Genomic DNA, 15119 nt, shown 5'->3' on the forward strand with positions numbered 1-15119 from the left:
ATTTATTATTCTCCATAGGCAGCACCCCTAAGTATTCTAGAAAATGTGTAATAATAGAAAAATGTAACCAAAATGACCTTCATTTTGTAGTGAAACCGTTTTTTTTTTTTTTCTTTGCTTTTCAAATTTACATCAGCACCCCCAGTCAAAACTTGTTCCCAGGACCCTGATCTGAACTGTATGGAAATCCATCAATGGCATAATGTAATTTCTATTAAAAAAGGGGGAAGCACACTAAATTTTAAAGAAAACAACGTATGTATAAATATACAGCATATCTAGAAAATATTCTCAACAAACATGCATTTTAGATGTTGACGTTGCTGGCTTTCCAAAGTTGTGGTTGGACAGATCAATCGCAACTTTTTGCAAGATGGGGGGCCTATTCTAGCATCTTGCAAGAACCATGATGAAAGTTTACAGAAAAAGTGTATGTCATCATTAGTTATGGACAGATCATTAAAAAAATTGATTATGAAAAATAAAAAAAATATTTCAGACACATCATTATCATTAAAATGAAAAAATTAAAGTCTGTATTATACCGTCTTATTCTGGATGAATAACAATAGCACACAATTTAATAATCTGAGCCTGTCTTGCAAAGATTTGCGATTGATCTGGTCAACCACAACTAAGGAAAGCCAGCAACGCCAACATCTACATTGTAAAATGCATGTTCCTTCAAAATGTTTCTGAGATATCTATATTCATCATTTAAATTAATTGTTGTCTTGACGATTCAGTGTACAAAAAGATATTGTGTAAATTTCCTGGAGCAAACATTTTGGCCCGAATTCACAAAGGTGATTTTGAAAACCCACGGTTAAATCCATGTTTTATGCAGATTTCCTGTATAAATGACGCTTAATTTATCGCGTATCGGGCACTTGTATAAAGAAATGTCCACTGCTGATCCGCCAAATTTACACCTGTTACCATGGTTAGATACGCTCTTTTATTGATGAGTCCACTGTTTAAAGAGTGGACTCATTCATTCCAAACAGTGGACTCATTAATAAAAAAGCGTACTTAACCATGGCAATAGGCGTCATATTGGCGCATTGTGACAAAAGCGCACATCATCATTGGACATTTTTCAATATGAGCGGTAAATAAGCGTAATTTTTACAGGAAATCTGCATAAAACCATGGGTTTAACTGATGGTTTAAAAAAACCACCTTTGTGAATTCGGGCCTTTGACATTGATGGATATCCATACAGTTGACTATTGACGTTGATTGGCTCTATCACAACTCTTTGTACTGTTTGTAAGATAGGACCATGGGCACCATTTTCACAAAGCTCGTCAGCACTGACAAGCTGTCCTCTGCGGAGACCAGTGCCCATCGGCCAATCAAATCCAAGTATTTCATCAAAAGTTTCAGAGATGAGAATTTAATTAGTGCAGGAAGCTTTCATGAAACACCCGTTTGACTGCTCGAAGGTATTAGAAAAGGGCTTAAAAATGTTACTTGACATATAAGAAAGGTCCACTTATTAACTCTCAACTGGAGAATGGAAAAAAACCTGGAAAAAGGAACGGGTACAAATATAAAGTCAATCTATGTCAAACAATGATCCTAGTTGCAACAATTTTTTTTTTTCAAACCAGACAGTGAAAAACATAATATGGTCAAATACATTTCTGTTGACTCAATATAGACAACTCTTGCATAATATTCATAAAAACAAGGCAAATCTGTATTATTGAAAACAAACATTTATCACACACATAATGTAGGAATGACTTGTGATTTTTTTTTAGGTAAACATATTACGTCTATTAAGTGATTCAAATTTATACAGTAAGAATGAGGTATTTCTGTAAGTCTTTAGTCCAATCTTTTAACCACAATATTTGGAATGCAGTTTACATACATTTCCTCTTGCTATGTCTGGCAAGCCTCTGGCAGGCTTCCAAGATGAAAAGAACTACCAATGTTTGAAAAGCATGCATAGAAATTCAAACAAAATGCCAATAAAGACCTTGCTGCACCTCAAATTATATGAAAAATCTATATGCATATCAATTATTAAACATAATATAAAAATCACAAACTTTTAAGTGACTATACTAAAATAAAAGCTGACAAAGTGTTAAATTTTGTGCTTACTAACAAACTAAAAGAATGGAATAGCATACCAAAGATGGTTGAGTTTTCATTTTAACTAATTCATGGAAAAAGCATGCATATATTGAGAGAAAAAAGTAAGGTGCAGCTCAGTCTGTTACTATTCCAGGGCCCCCGTCTTACAAAGAGTTACGATTACAAAGAGTTACGATTGATCCGACCAACCTAAACAATATGGAAATCCATCATTTTCATAATTTTTCTAACAGGAAATTTGCACAATGTCCTCTGCTAAACAAAATGGAACACACTGAATTTTTAAGAAAACGAAGGATGTATGAGTATACATCACATCTAGAAAACATTTTGAACAAAAATGCAGTTTAAATGGTGGCATTGCTTGGCTTTCCATAGTTGTGGTTGATCGGATCAATGGTAAATCTTTGTACGACAGGCTCTGAATTACATCAACAATGTAGCATAGCAAAGAATTCTATTAAACAAGTAGTATAATTTTAATAGTAAAATGTGATTTAGCCTTAAAGTAGAGTGCATTATTGCTTACCCATAAATGTCAGAATCTTTTAGAACACCTTTTACACATACATATACTCTTTCATTTTTTTTAGAAAATGAATTTAACTTTCAAATAAATGATATATAGATACAGTCTTTAAAAACATAACTTTGTACAAAATGGACGTTCATGATTACAATATCACAAATAAAATTAAAAAATCATTCACAATCTTAAAAATAGTTGAGGCATGTACAGTATATCGCCCTTATGTCTCTTCTAATTATTACATACATTAAAAAGATATTAATGTAGGAATTTTATAGCGCACGTATCTACCTTGTAAGTTGCTGAAGGCACTCCAAAATTACCCTGACCAAGCTCTTCTACCGATTCCGGTGCCCACAGCTTTTTAAGGAATTACTTCCGGCCAGTACCCATTTTATACCTCACCTGGAATGAGTGCAGCATGGAGTGGGTAAATTTCTTGCTGAAGGAAAGCATGCCATGGCTGGGATTCGAACCCTAAGACCCTCTGTTTGAAAGTCTCAAGACTAATCCACTAGGCCACAACTCAAATAAAATTAATTAATTAATAAAATCATTCACAACTTAAAAAATGGTCAAGTCCTGTACAGTACATGTATATCACGCTTATGAATGTTTCTTCTAATTATAACCTACATAAACATGTCACGGAAGAAAGAATATGAGCCCATTGGAAAACCTTATAAAAAAAACACAGCTGTTCTCATTTTACGATACTGGGCGATATCCGAAGTTCATTTTTTCACCCATCTCAAAATTTGTGTAATTTGGTAATTTTCATGCTTAATCATGAACCTTTGTAATTTGCTATCTTTCCAATAGCAATGTAGCAAAACTTAGCAATTAACATGCTTATTCATTGTATATAGTTCTAATTTTCTGTTTCCAGGTTCTCCCACAAAAGGGTGACTTACTAAAAAGATCTTACTAAAAAAGTATAAAAAGTTACTAACTCATAAAAAAGTAAAGATAACAAAAAAATAACAATACAAAATGAATCACACATATCAATGCACGATCTAGGGGAATGAAATTTGTTAAATATTAACCCCATTAAAGTTTAATGGTGCCCTTTCGAACTTTACGTGTACAGCAGTTTTTCTAACACGTTCATACAAGAGCTAATTTCAACATTTAAATTTATGAATTCCCTATTTCTAATGTATTATTGCATGGCACTGCAATAAATATTTCATCACACAAAATGTATACCCTTAAGATCCTGAGCTGGCAGATGGAAGTTATTTTTCTATTGCACTTTCTGTTTCCTGTTACGCAATCAAGATGCCGCCATATTTCCTGCATCCTTACTTCTGCTCCTTGCAATCATTAGGTCCTCCATGTGTTTGATAGCCTGTTACACAAGAAAAGGTTCATAAAAATAAAAGTGAACACATTTGCAAGTCAAGTGATATGCCTACTATCAGTATCAGCGCTTTGTAACTTTTGAAAAAACGCTTAATAAGAAGTAATTATTATTATTATCTTTCTAGGAGTTATGTTTCTAATACTTATAAATATGGTGTATTTGTTTGAAGTTTTTTGTGATTCAAATGAATTAATGGATAGGATTAGGGAGATATACTACAGGGAATACTTTTCATTTCATTTCACTCTCCCTGGTATTGCATCACGATTTGTTACTCTTTTTTTATGACTGCTACAAAAAAAAAATTGTACAGCAATTATTGCTTAGAACTGTACAGAACGTACTTTGAAAGCTTTTCTCTGACAACCAGAAATGCTAATCAAATTTGAGAAGTAAGATTATTCCCTGTACGGAACTGGAAAAAATGTTGGGAACTCTGAGCAGTAATAATACATGTATCTCAGCAATCTTAGCAATAATCAATGTATGTGTGTGTACCTTCTGAAAAAAAGCAATCAATAAATCAAATCAATCAATCAAATCAATCAATCGATCAATCAACAAAGCAATCAATCAATCTAAAAATCAATTAATCAATCAACATTTCAATCAATCAATAAATATCAACAAATCAATCAATCAATCAATCAATCAATCAACAAAACAATCAATCTTTCTATCAAGCAATCAATAAAACAAGAAATCAACAAATCAATCAATCATTAATCAACAACACAATCTTTCTATCAATCAATTTATCAATCATTCAACCAACCAACTAATCAATCAAAGCAATCAATCCATCAACCAATCAATCAACTGACCAATAAATCAATCTTTCAATCAATTTTAATTTACCAATCAATCAATGATTAATCAACCAAGGAATCAACCAACCAATCAATCAATGGATCAATCAATTTATCAACCAATCAATCAATTTATCAACCAATCAATCAATTTATCAACCAATCAAATAACAGACCAAAAAATCAATCAATCAATCAAATCAATCAATCATTCAATCGAATCACAGACCAAGAAATCAATCAATATATCAATCAATCAATCAAACAGACAATCAACCAACCAGCTAATCAACGAACCAAACAAGCCTTACCCTTATTCCGTTCCTCTTTGCCGCACCTTGTAGAAAGAGTTCAACCAAATTACCCAAGGCACCAAAAACCCTGACGTCAACGCCTCCTCTCTGAGACATCACTGTCCTGTTAAAAAAAAAGGAAAACAAAATAAACCACCAATTCAGACATTGAATTATTTGAAGCCCTATTCCACCCAACTTCATTCATCAATAAGCAGGTTGAGCAAGTTCCTTTCCTCCCTACATTGTTTATTTATATTTTTTCTTTGAGGAATGAATAGAAATATAGAGTGTTTCTTTATTAGTTAGAAATTTGTCAAGTTTGTGTCGAAAACACTGATTTTGGTGTTTCAACATTGTTACAAAATTCAAGATTCAAATATTCAGATTTTAGTAGTAAAAGTAACTACTGCAATAGAAATAAGAGCAAAATAAATGCCTTCTCAAGGTATTTAATCTGGTATTAAATGGGGACAGAATGGCAAGATGACCAAAAGCTAAATTTATCTCCCAGTATTTTATTCGAGAAAAAATGGAGCCATTTTATACATGTACATGTAGCTAGCTACACAAAAACATTCTCTTCCATTAACATAGCCTTTTTCTTGTCCACCTTCCCTTTCATTTCTGCTAATTTTTTGTTTGATCATCTGAAAAGCAAGGGGGAGTGGGTCTACCATGTCCCCCTACTGTGCCTGGCTGCCTGCCCCTCATCATCTTCATACAATATGCCACTAATATGCTTTTTACACAAGCATATTATAGGCGAGGCTAAATCGCCATTTAGCCTCACCTAAAGTACAGGGATAAAGGAAAAAGTAGTAGAAAAGGCTAGTTGCTGCAAACAATTATTTCATGAGAAAGTCCAGGTTACAAATGTAATTGTCAAAATATTATCATACATCTAGATCTGGTACATAAATGTAAACTTATCTTTGTAAAATCATGAAATCTTAGCTCAAAACCGATAATTCTGATCAGCAATAACACAGAAAAGCATATGTGGGACAGTGTACTAGTATTGCTTCAAAACATATACCCAACATTTGATGGAATTCCATGCTTATTTTACTCATTTCTCAGCAATTACGCAATTTCTTCCAGAGCTTTTTGGTACATATTATTTATTTATACATACAAACACTTTGATGGTAATTTAATTGGATTCTGTTCGAACTCATTTCAAGATCATTACCACAACTGGTATTTATCTTTAAGCTTCTAAGCCAACTTTCTTTTTACACAGCGTTTTTGCACAGAGGCCTAACCCCACCTATAGTACGGGATTATTTGGCCCTGCAAGATAGCAGGGTTATCCAAGCGATTGCAGTGCCAAGTAGTGAAAGTCTGGTGTTACGATCACTAATATAAAACAGAAACCCCGGCTAAGCCAAGGACAGTGCTCAATTTATGCCCTCGGGGCAAAGGAGCCAGCATTGTCGTCCAATCAGAGATAAGCACTCATAAATGGCTACCACTAGTGATCGAAGGTTTACTAAATTTAGTTTGAGATAGAGGCAGAAAATCTGGCTTGTGTGAAAAGGAAAACATTTTAGTAAGGGGTTAAGGATAGCACAGGGTTAGCGAAAGTACAGAAATTCCAGTAGTTGCAGTAAACACTGATTTCATGAGAAAGTCTGTAAAACCAGGCTTAATTGTCAGTATATCATCGAGGATCTAGATCTGGTACAGTTACATAAACTGAACTTTGTGAAATCTTGAAATCTACGCTGAAAAATGTCCAGACTGAACTTCCCCAACACAGATAAGCGCACGTGGGACTGTGTATAATTATTGCTTTGAGCGTCGGGCCCGACGCTCTACCCGAATCCTGTGCTTATTTGCTGATTTCTCAGCAATTACACAATTTCTTCCAGAATCCTTTGGCACATGCGTTTTATTTATACAAACAGACACTTTGGTGGTCATTTCATTGGATTCTGTACGAACTCATTTTGATATCGTTACCAAAACTAGCATTTACCTTTAAGAAAAACTTGTGTAAAGAGCATATAATTGACGTTTATCATCTATCAAACATCAATCTTACCAATGTCTTGAATCCTTGCTCCTCTGTACTTCCGACTCCTCCCACGCCTGGGCGTATTCATACCATGTTATATTCCTGCTCTTTATCGTCAGCGTCTCCTTCTTGTGGTCAAACCAGCATTCTTCGCCCAAGAGGATCGCATCTTTATTGAAGACCGGTATCTGTGAGAAACGATGTAATGAAATATCCTCCACTCTTAAAGCATGTCTTAAAAAACCTTTGATAAAGGAACAATATTAATAATTATTATTATCTAACTTTACATTTATTTAATGAAGTGGTCAACTATCTTCATTCATCCATTAAATTTCTTTGTGAACATTTAAATTGTGATCTGTTTTACAATAAAAGTGACCTCTATTTGGGCCCGTTGAGCATAAGTACAACTGTATAATCTTAGAGTGATTGGATCAGAAAGCAGACTGAGAATATCCTGAAATTTTCACAGCCCATTCTATTCTTAAAAAGTATAAATAACCAAAAAATATGAAAAATTTTGTTTGTTTTTTACTGGGCAGCTGATCAAAATAGATCCAGTAAGACACATTTTGTATCATTTATATATAAATATTGTTTACTTTATAATAATCTAGTAATTATTTGGAATGGTGACATGGTCTTTTGGGAGAATTGTTGAATTTTCAAAAAATACTCAGAGCTACATGTACTTGCTCACCCTTTTGAGGATTGATGGCATAATATTCCTGCATACCATCACTCTCTTCCAGTACTCCACATCATCCTTCCTATCTGGAATAAAAGAGATCCACGAGAAAATGTAAGAAATAAAATACTTCATTTTGTTCTTGGCTCAGTCGGTAACGCGTCTGCCCGTCGAACCAAAGATTGTGGGTTCGAGTCCATCCCGGGCGGATGACTGAAGCCAGTGCGTTGTGTGAAAACTTCTCTCCCATGTTTCATAGATGCAGGCTATGTTACAATGGAAAACACTCCGTCTCTCCGTTAGGACGTTAAATGGAGGCCCCGTGTAGAAGAGAGTCACCACCTTTGCACCTTAAGAACCCAACGCAATATTCGTATAATAAAGAGTAGGGGGAAATCCCGGTGTAGTGGTCCACCTGCGCTCCCCCCAATCAGTTATCGGGAGGAGAGACCTGCAGGTCATATTGATTCAGTTCGCTTTTCGCCTCCCAGGCACAGGTGATCGATCGATGCCAAACAAATAATAATAATTTGCAGGGGAGTGGTCAGATTATTTATTGCATGAGGGTGGATTGATCTCCTTTTTGGTGCTTGGTTGTAGAACTTCATTTTACAACCAAGCACCAAAAAGGAGAAAAGGAAGAAAAGGAAAGGGAAAAGTGTGATATGATGCTATAAATCTGTATATTTTTTATGTCAAAATATATCACAAAGTATTTTCATGAAATTATTCTATTCAATATAGATACAAAAAAGTTAGTTACAAAAAATATTACTGAGGGTAGAATTAGCAAATCAACGTGTATGAAAACCTGCCTGAAGTTTTTGTAAACAGTTCATTGGTCTATTTTGATATTTCAAACTATTCTATTCCATATTCTATTCTAATAGTCAAATGAAACAAGCATTCTTTTCAACTGAATTAGTATCCTTCACCTTTAAATCAGATGTAATCTTATTCTTCCTCTACAGTAAAGAAGTTCAAACACTGTCTCAGGTTATAGGTTTAGAAAATCAGTATCAGAATAAATTTTCACAAATAATAAATTCATAAATTATACAAAGAAAAATGATGATAATGATGTAATGGTATAGTGGTTAAGACTCTTATCTTTCAATCTGAGGGACGTGTGTTCAGTTCCCAGCCATAGCATGATTTTCTTGTTTAACAAGAAAATTACCCGCATTGTGCTGCACTCCATCCAGGTGAGGTGAATGGGTATCGGCAGAAAATAATTCCTCAAAAAGCTGTGAGCACCGGAATCGGTAAACAAGCGTTGCCGGGTTATATGGGAGTGCCTTGAGCTGAGCACCTAGCAAGGCGGATACGTGCGCTATATAAATCCTATTATTTTACTTTCATTTTTTATCCTATTCCATTATTGAGAAGTGGTTATAGGTAACAAACATCAACAATAACAGCTCTATTCATCTGTCCTTCAAATGAATCTCTAGATTTACATTTCAGAATCCGAATACAGAATTTGGCCCTTTCTTTTTTTAACAAAAAAAAAAGAGATTTCCAGCTACAGAGTTTGGCCTTTCCTATGTTTTAAAAATAGGAGAGATTTCAAGCGATGTTTCAAAGCTTGTGAAACCAAATTATCTCATATATTTAAAAAAATAATACTTTGGCTATTGCTGCTCTCAGTCTTACTGTAGGCCTACTTGACCTACATGTAGCCAAAGTTTCTTTAAATTTTGTTTACTTAAACTTAAAAAAGACCCAATTGGACTTTGACATTGAATGATCCACATCAGATTAATCTTATCATCAAAGTTATCAATAAGAATCAATCCATTTGTTGTTTACATGTAGCCTACATCCTTCTTCTTCTTCTTTGTTTGGTTTGGCTGTCAACCATTCGAGAGATTACTATTTTTGCCACTGCTTTTCAGAGCTTTTTTTTTTCTTTGAAAGGATTAGTTTTGTTGCTTACCATGACGATATTCCTCTAGCCTTACTTCCAGGACATCCATCTTTTTGTTTGGATACTACATGTACAAGACAGAGAAAACACAATGCAAGATAAAAATCTATTATTAAAGAAAACTTCACACAGTAAGATTGCAAGTGCTTCTATGAGAATTATAATCAACATCACAGCATAATTTTAGCTGTAAATTGAAAATGAGACAGTTTCTCATGATTTTGTAGGATTTAAAATCAGCCGATAGTTTGACTAGTCTAGACTCAAAGAACCTTTACTGACTAAATAAACCAATGTCTATGGACAATTACAGGCACTAGATCCTGCTCGAAATTTGACAGAATAAAGCCATATTTTGGCATGTATTTCCACTCCCCCATCATATAAATTCTATATTAGGGCTAGATATATTATTCTGAACCTTCTCCATGTATTTATATTCAATTTTAGTGGGGGGTGCATATGGAACTATTACCAAAATGGGATATGGGAGGGTATTCCGATATTCCTAAGCTAAGCTAAGCCTAAGTTAGCGGAATTTTATAGGTAGATCTATCATGTCTATTTCTTAACTGGTCAGATATATATTTACTCGAAGATTTCTTAAACTTAAGTCAATAAGTGTCAAGACTCAAGACAACCAAATAAAATATTTCAATGAAATGAAATGTGCACTGGCAATAATTTGACTAGACCAAAAGCTTCAGAAGTTCAGTCTCTGTCTGACTCTGTAATGTATTTTGGTTGTTCCGCTGAACTGTGCTGGTGTTGGCTCACTCACCAATACATATGAATGGGGATTACAGTAAAATGTCAGAAATTGTTGAATAAATCCCAGAAACGACGGTTATTCCTGTCTATAATTTTTCTGATGAAGCTTGAACACCCGGGCCCGGCCCGGGGGCTTGAAGTTGAAGAAAAGTAAGACGCACTGTCTGGGTAATTAATTTAATTAGAAGAATCATATTCATAATTGACCAACTCAAAACCTACCTTAGTTAAATGAGTGTGGATCACAAGATCCAGCGGAAATTTGTAGACATGATTTAGAACCACCTCGAACACCATTCTCTTTCCGATTCCAACAATCACAATATCGCCCAGCGGGAATCACAAGGTACCGTGGTATGCGATCACGCCGAAACCTCGGGATCGCGACAGGACAAGATGGGTGCTGTTCCCTCGACTCTCCAAGACCAAGCGCAGGCCAGCTCGATCAACGGGCGGGAACGGAAATTAAAGGCGAAAGCAAGTCAATGAGGGCAAAGTCACTTCTTCAAAGAATATCTCTCATCACTCTTTCTTTACCTTTAAACAAGAACATGGCTGTTACTACCTGTTGATACTTGATTTCTTCAGTTAAATCTCCTAAAGTCAATTAAAGTGCGGCGTCTGCTGCATGCTTGCGCTTTCATAACATGGTACATACCGATACCGTATTGTGTTATGGAACGCTTGCTGAGCTGTGTACCGGTACTTTTTTTTTTGGGGGGGGGGGGATATAACAGGGGAGGGGGTGCAGGGGGTGAAGCATCCCCAAGTTTTTCCCAGGGGGTGCTGAGTGTATTATTTTCCATAGGTAGCACCCCCTGCTATTCTGGTAGGTGTGTCAAACGGTGTCAAATTGGAGAAATGAAAAATGTTTGGAAAAATCACCAACCAATTAAGATTTAGTGTTGAAACCTTTTTTTCGGGGGGGGGGGGGCTTGTCAAATTTCTTTGGACCAAAATGACCTTCATTTTCTGGTGAAAATTTTCCGTTAAAATTTACTTCAGCACCCCTAGCAAAAAAAATAATTCCCATGAGGGCCCTGGAGTGTCCTCCAAGCCCCCCCCCCCCCCCCCCCTTACGTCCAAGGTCTATATAGGGAAGTGCACCCTGACGAAAAGTTGGTTTTAACAATAGCAGAATAATCAGAAAAAAATATCAATGAAACTTTGATGAAAGTTGATCATGACTTAGGGGATCAATTGCAAAATATTATGTTGCAATTTTACAATTGATTGATACATTTTAATTGTAGCAAATCAGATTACACTACTTGTCTGAATAAGTAGATTAGAAGTCAATCGCAAATTTGCAATTAATTTCAAAACTTATATGAATGATTTATAGGGACCGTAATAGACTTGCAATATGGATCGCAAGTTTCTTGCAACGCCCCATAAAGTTTGTAATTTGTGACGTCGCAACTCCCACAAATTATATCATGTACGGTAATATGAATTCCATAAATTCATTTTTTTTTTCAATGGAACATGATGAATGAAAATTAGAGGGTATGATGTTTTTGGTGATATGTCTCCACTTTCAATTCTTTGGGAAAATGACATTTTGTTTAATTCTTACATTATCCTCGTCTTTGACGTCATACTTCTTTTTTTTTTTATCATAACACGTACGTACGTTATTCGTAGAGGGATTTTAATCATAGGCTCATTAATATCTTTCTCTTCCTTTTTTTTTTCTTTAAAGGTCAAGTCCACCTCAGAAAATTGTTGATTTGAATTGATTAAGAAAAATCAAGCAAGCTAAAAATTTCATCAAAATCAGATGTAAAATAAGAAAGTTATGACAGTTTTCAATGTCGCTTATTTTTCACAAAACAGTTATATGCACAACACAGCAATATACAAATGAGAGAGTCGATGATGTCCCTCACTCACTATTTCATTTGTTTTTATTGTTTGAAAATTAATATACAATATTTAAATTTTTACAGAATTGACAATAAGGACCAATATAACGTAATAAAATAATGGTGATTCCACACGTTGCAGGGAGGAATAAAATTTTGTTTCACATGAAAATGATGAGGGGAAATTATTATTTTTATTTTATATAATAAAATACAAAAGAAATAGACCTTGTGAATGGTTCAGGAGTTACCTCACTGATAGGACCCAATTTGTATCAGTAAATAATTGCGATTCGACTACTTTTCCAATTACTTGCGATGTCCCACAGGGTAGCCTACTAGGCCCACTTCTTGTTATTACTTACATCAATGATATTAAAAATACATCAAATTTACTTTCATTTATACTTTTTGCTGACGACTCCAATATTTTCTTTTCCCATGATGATATTAACCAACTCGTTAGAATCGTAAATTTTGAACTAACAAATGTTACAGATTGGATCAAGGCCAACAAACTTTCGCTTAATCACCAAAAGACAATCTACATGCTTTTCAGCAGTGGCGTAGACATGTTCGTACACCTGGGGGGGATGACTGGGCTGCCAACGCTAGTGAGGGCGCGAAGCGGCCGAGCGAGGGAGCGAAGCGACCGAGCGGGGGGAGGGTGTGGGAGGGGGGTGTCTCCCCTCCCACGGTAGGGAGCTTTTGCAATTTTGAACTTGAAATCGTGCAATCTGATGCATACTTAATGAGGTAAAATAACACACACAAGCGCGCACGCACACACACACATACTCACACACACACACACACACACACGGGTGCGCGCACCACACACATACTACGCCTTGAATGGACAGACATACATCGACAAGATCTACACACCGTGGCATGCGCATACGAATACAGAATGGACTGACACATAGTATTGCATATTGAACCACACTACGTATTTATTTATCTCTGTGAATTTTGCTGTTATTCCTCTTCAGAAAAAAACCAATGTCAACTGTGTACACGCAGGTATAGTCTTTGTTGTCTTGATATGGGTATGTGGTTATGAATGAAAACAGCCTCTGTGGCCATTTGTGAATAGAACACATAAACAACAAACAAATAACAATATGTCTGTTCATTATAAAGCATAATGAATACGTACATACTATGCTTTTTTTTACCTCAAAGAAACAGGCATAGTATCCATAGATGGATATTGGCTGGCGGCTCATTAACATACAGATACAAAAAACATAAACAGTATCACTATGATCCATGGAGTAACAATACTGCTCTGTAAGTTTGTGAAGAAATCGGAACCATAACGGCATTGCATCGTTTCAAATTAGGGCATTATTTACTTCTATTTGATCTCAGTCTTATAATAGTAATAATAATAATAATAATAATAATAATAATAATAATACTAATAATAATAATAATAATAATAATAATAATACAAATAAAAAATAATACTAATACAAATAATAATGCTAATACTAATAGGTTCCTTTTATCTCGCATTTCAAGACAGGGTAAATTCACACTGCGCTTTACATGAAACAAACTTCTTTAAACATTTCAAACTTATGTCTTCATGCATCAATCAACATACTTTAAATGAATACAAAACAAAGTGCATCTTAAATAAAACAAAAATAAATAAATAGTTAACAATACAGAAAAGATGTAGCTGCTGCAAGCTTAACAACAAACTAATGTATACCAGTCAGTCCTGATATCAGTATTAGTGTAACAATAGTCATATAGTGGGAGCATGAAGTTGAACAATTCATGATTATACATAATTATATATGTTTGTTTGAATAATACTTGTTATAAAGATAGTAGTATGGTACTCTCTGTCACGAATTATTATGTATACTGTTGTATCACATTCATTTTCTATTCTGTTTTAGATTGCGCTGATGCATTTTGCACACAATGTATAATGCCTATAACACGAGTGGGCCAGACCACACATGTATTTCAATAAAAACCGACTTGAGAAAATAACGTGTATATAAATATATAAATAAATAAATAAATAAATGCATATAATGTATATATATATGTATAAATATCATATACCTGTAATATAATCTGATATAAACTAATAAATAAATAAATAAATATAATACATATCATATATGAGAAGGTATTGCTAGTACTCGGTTCGTGCCTGAAAAGTAGTCTCGATGAAAAGAAAAAAGTTGTTGCTTCATTCCCATACCAAAAACAGCTTGATTACCAGTTGCTAATCAGATAATAGAGACATGCGGTAAGTTGGTAAACTTACTTAAGGAGCATTCATGGCTCAACAAACAAACATATCGGTCTCTTAGTCAGTTTTACTTTTGTAGTCTTGCAAATTTGTGTCTTAGAAACCAAATATCTTGCGCCTCTTTTCGTTCCTGCCCAGTAAATACTTGTAAGATTTTCTTTTTTTTACCGTCTGAATAGGCTTTCACCGTGTGAATGCGGCTAATAACAATAAACACAATTACAATAATGATGAGGATTATTATTATCATCATCATAATTATTATTATTATTAATATTATAATTGTTATCATTATTATTATTATTACTATTATCATCATTATGACTTATTGAGTAACCAAATATCATTCCCCAAAACCTGGGGGGGATGATTGTACATGCCATCCCCCCCACCTTGTGAGGTGGGGGGGATGCATCCCCCTCATCCCCCCCGTTGTCTAC

The 15119-nt window shown here is 34.7% G+C and overlaps 1 protein-coding gene across 1 annotated transcript; it reads right to left on the minus strand.

Moving 5' to 3' along the window:
* Positions 1-579: 579 nt before the first annotated feature.
* LOC135159723 (PRELI domain-containing protein 2-like) lies at positions 580-11225 on the minus strand. The gene is made up of 6 exons (XM_064115628.1): positions 10750-11225; positions 9766-9820; positions 7839-7912; positions 7163-7323; positions 5131-5236; positions 580-3995 (listed from the first exon to the last, which is right to left on the minus strand). The coding sequence occupies exons 1-6, from the start codon at positions 10822-10824 to the stop codon at positions 3921-3923; spliced, it is 546 nt and encodes a 181-aa protein (XP_063971698.1). The 5' UTR covers positions 10825-11225; the 3' UTR covers positions 580-3920.
* Positions 11226-15119: the final 3894 nt, after the last annotated feature.

Source organism: Lytechinus pictus, unplaced genomic scaffold (genome assembly GCF_037042905.1).
Source record: "Lytechinus pictus isolate F3 Inbred unplaced genomic scaffold, Lp3.0 scaffold_361, whole genome shotgun sequence".
Lineage (NCBI taxonomy): Eukaryota > Metazoa > Echinodermata > Echinoidea > Temnopleuroida > Toxopneustidae > Lytechinus > Lytechinus pictus.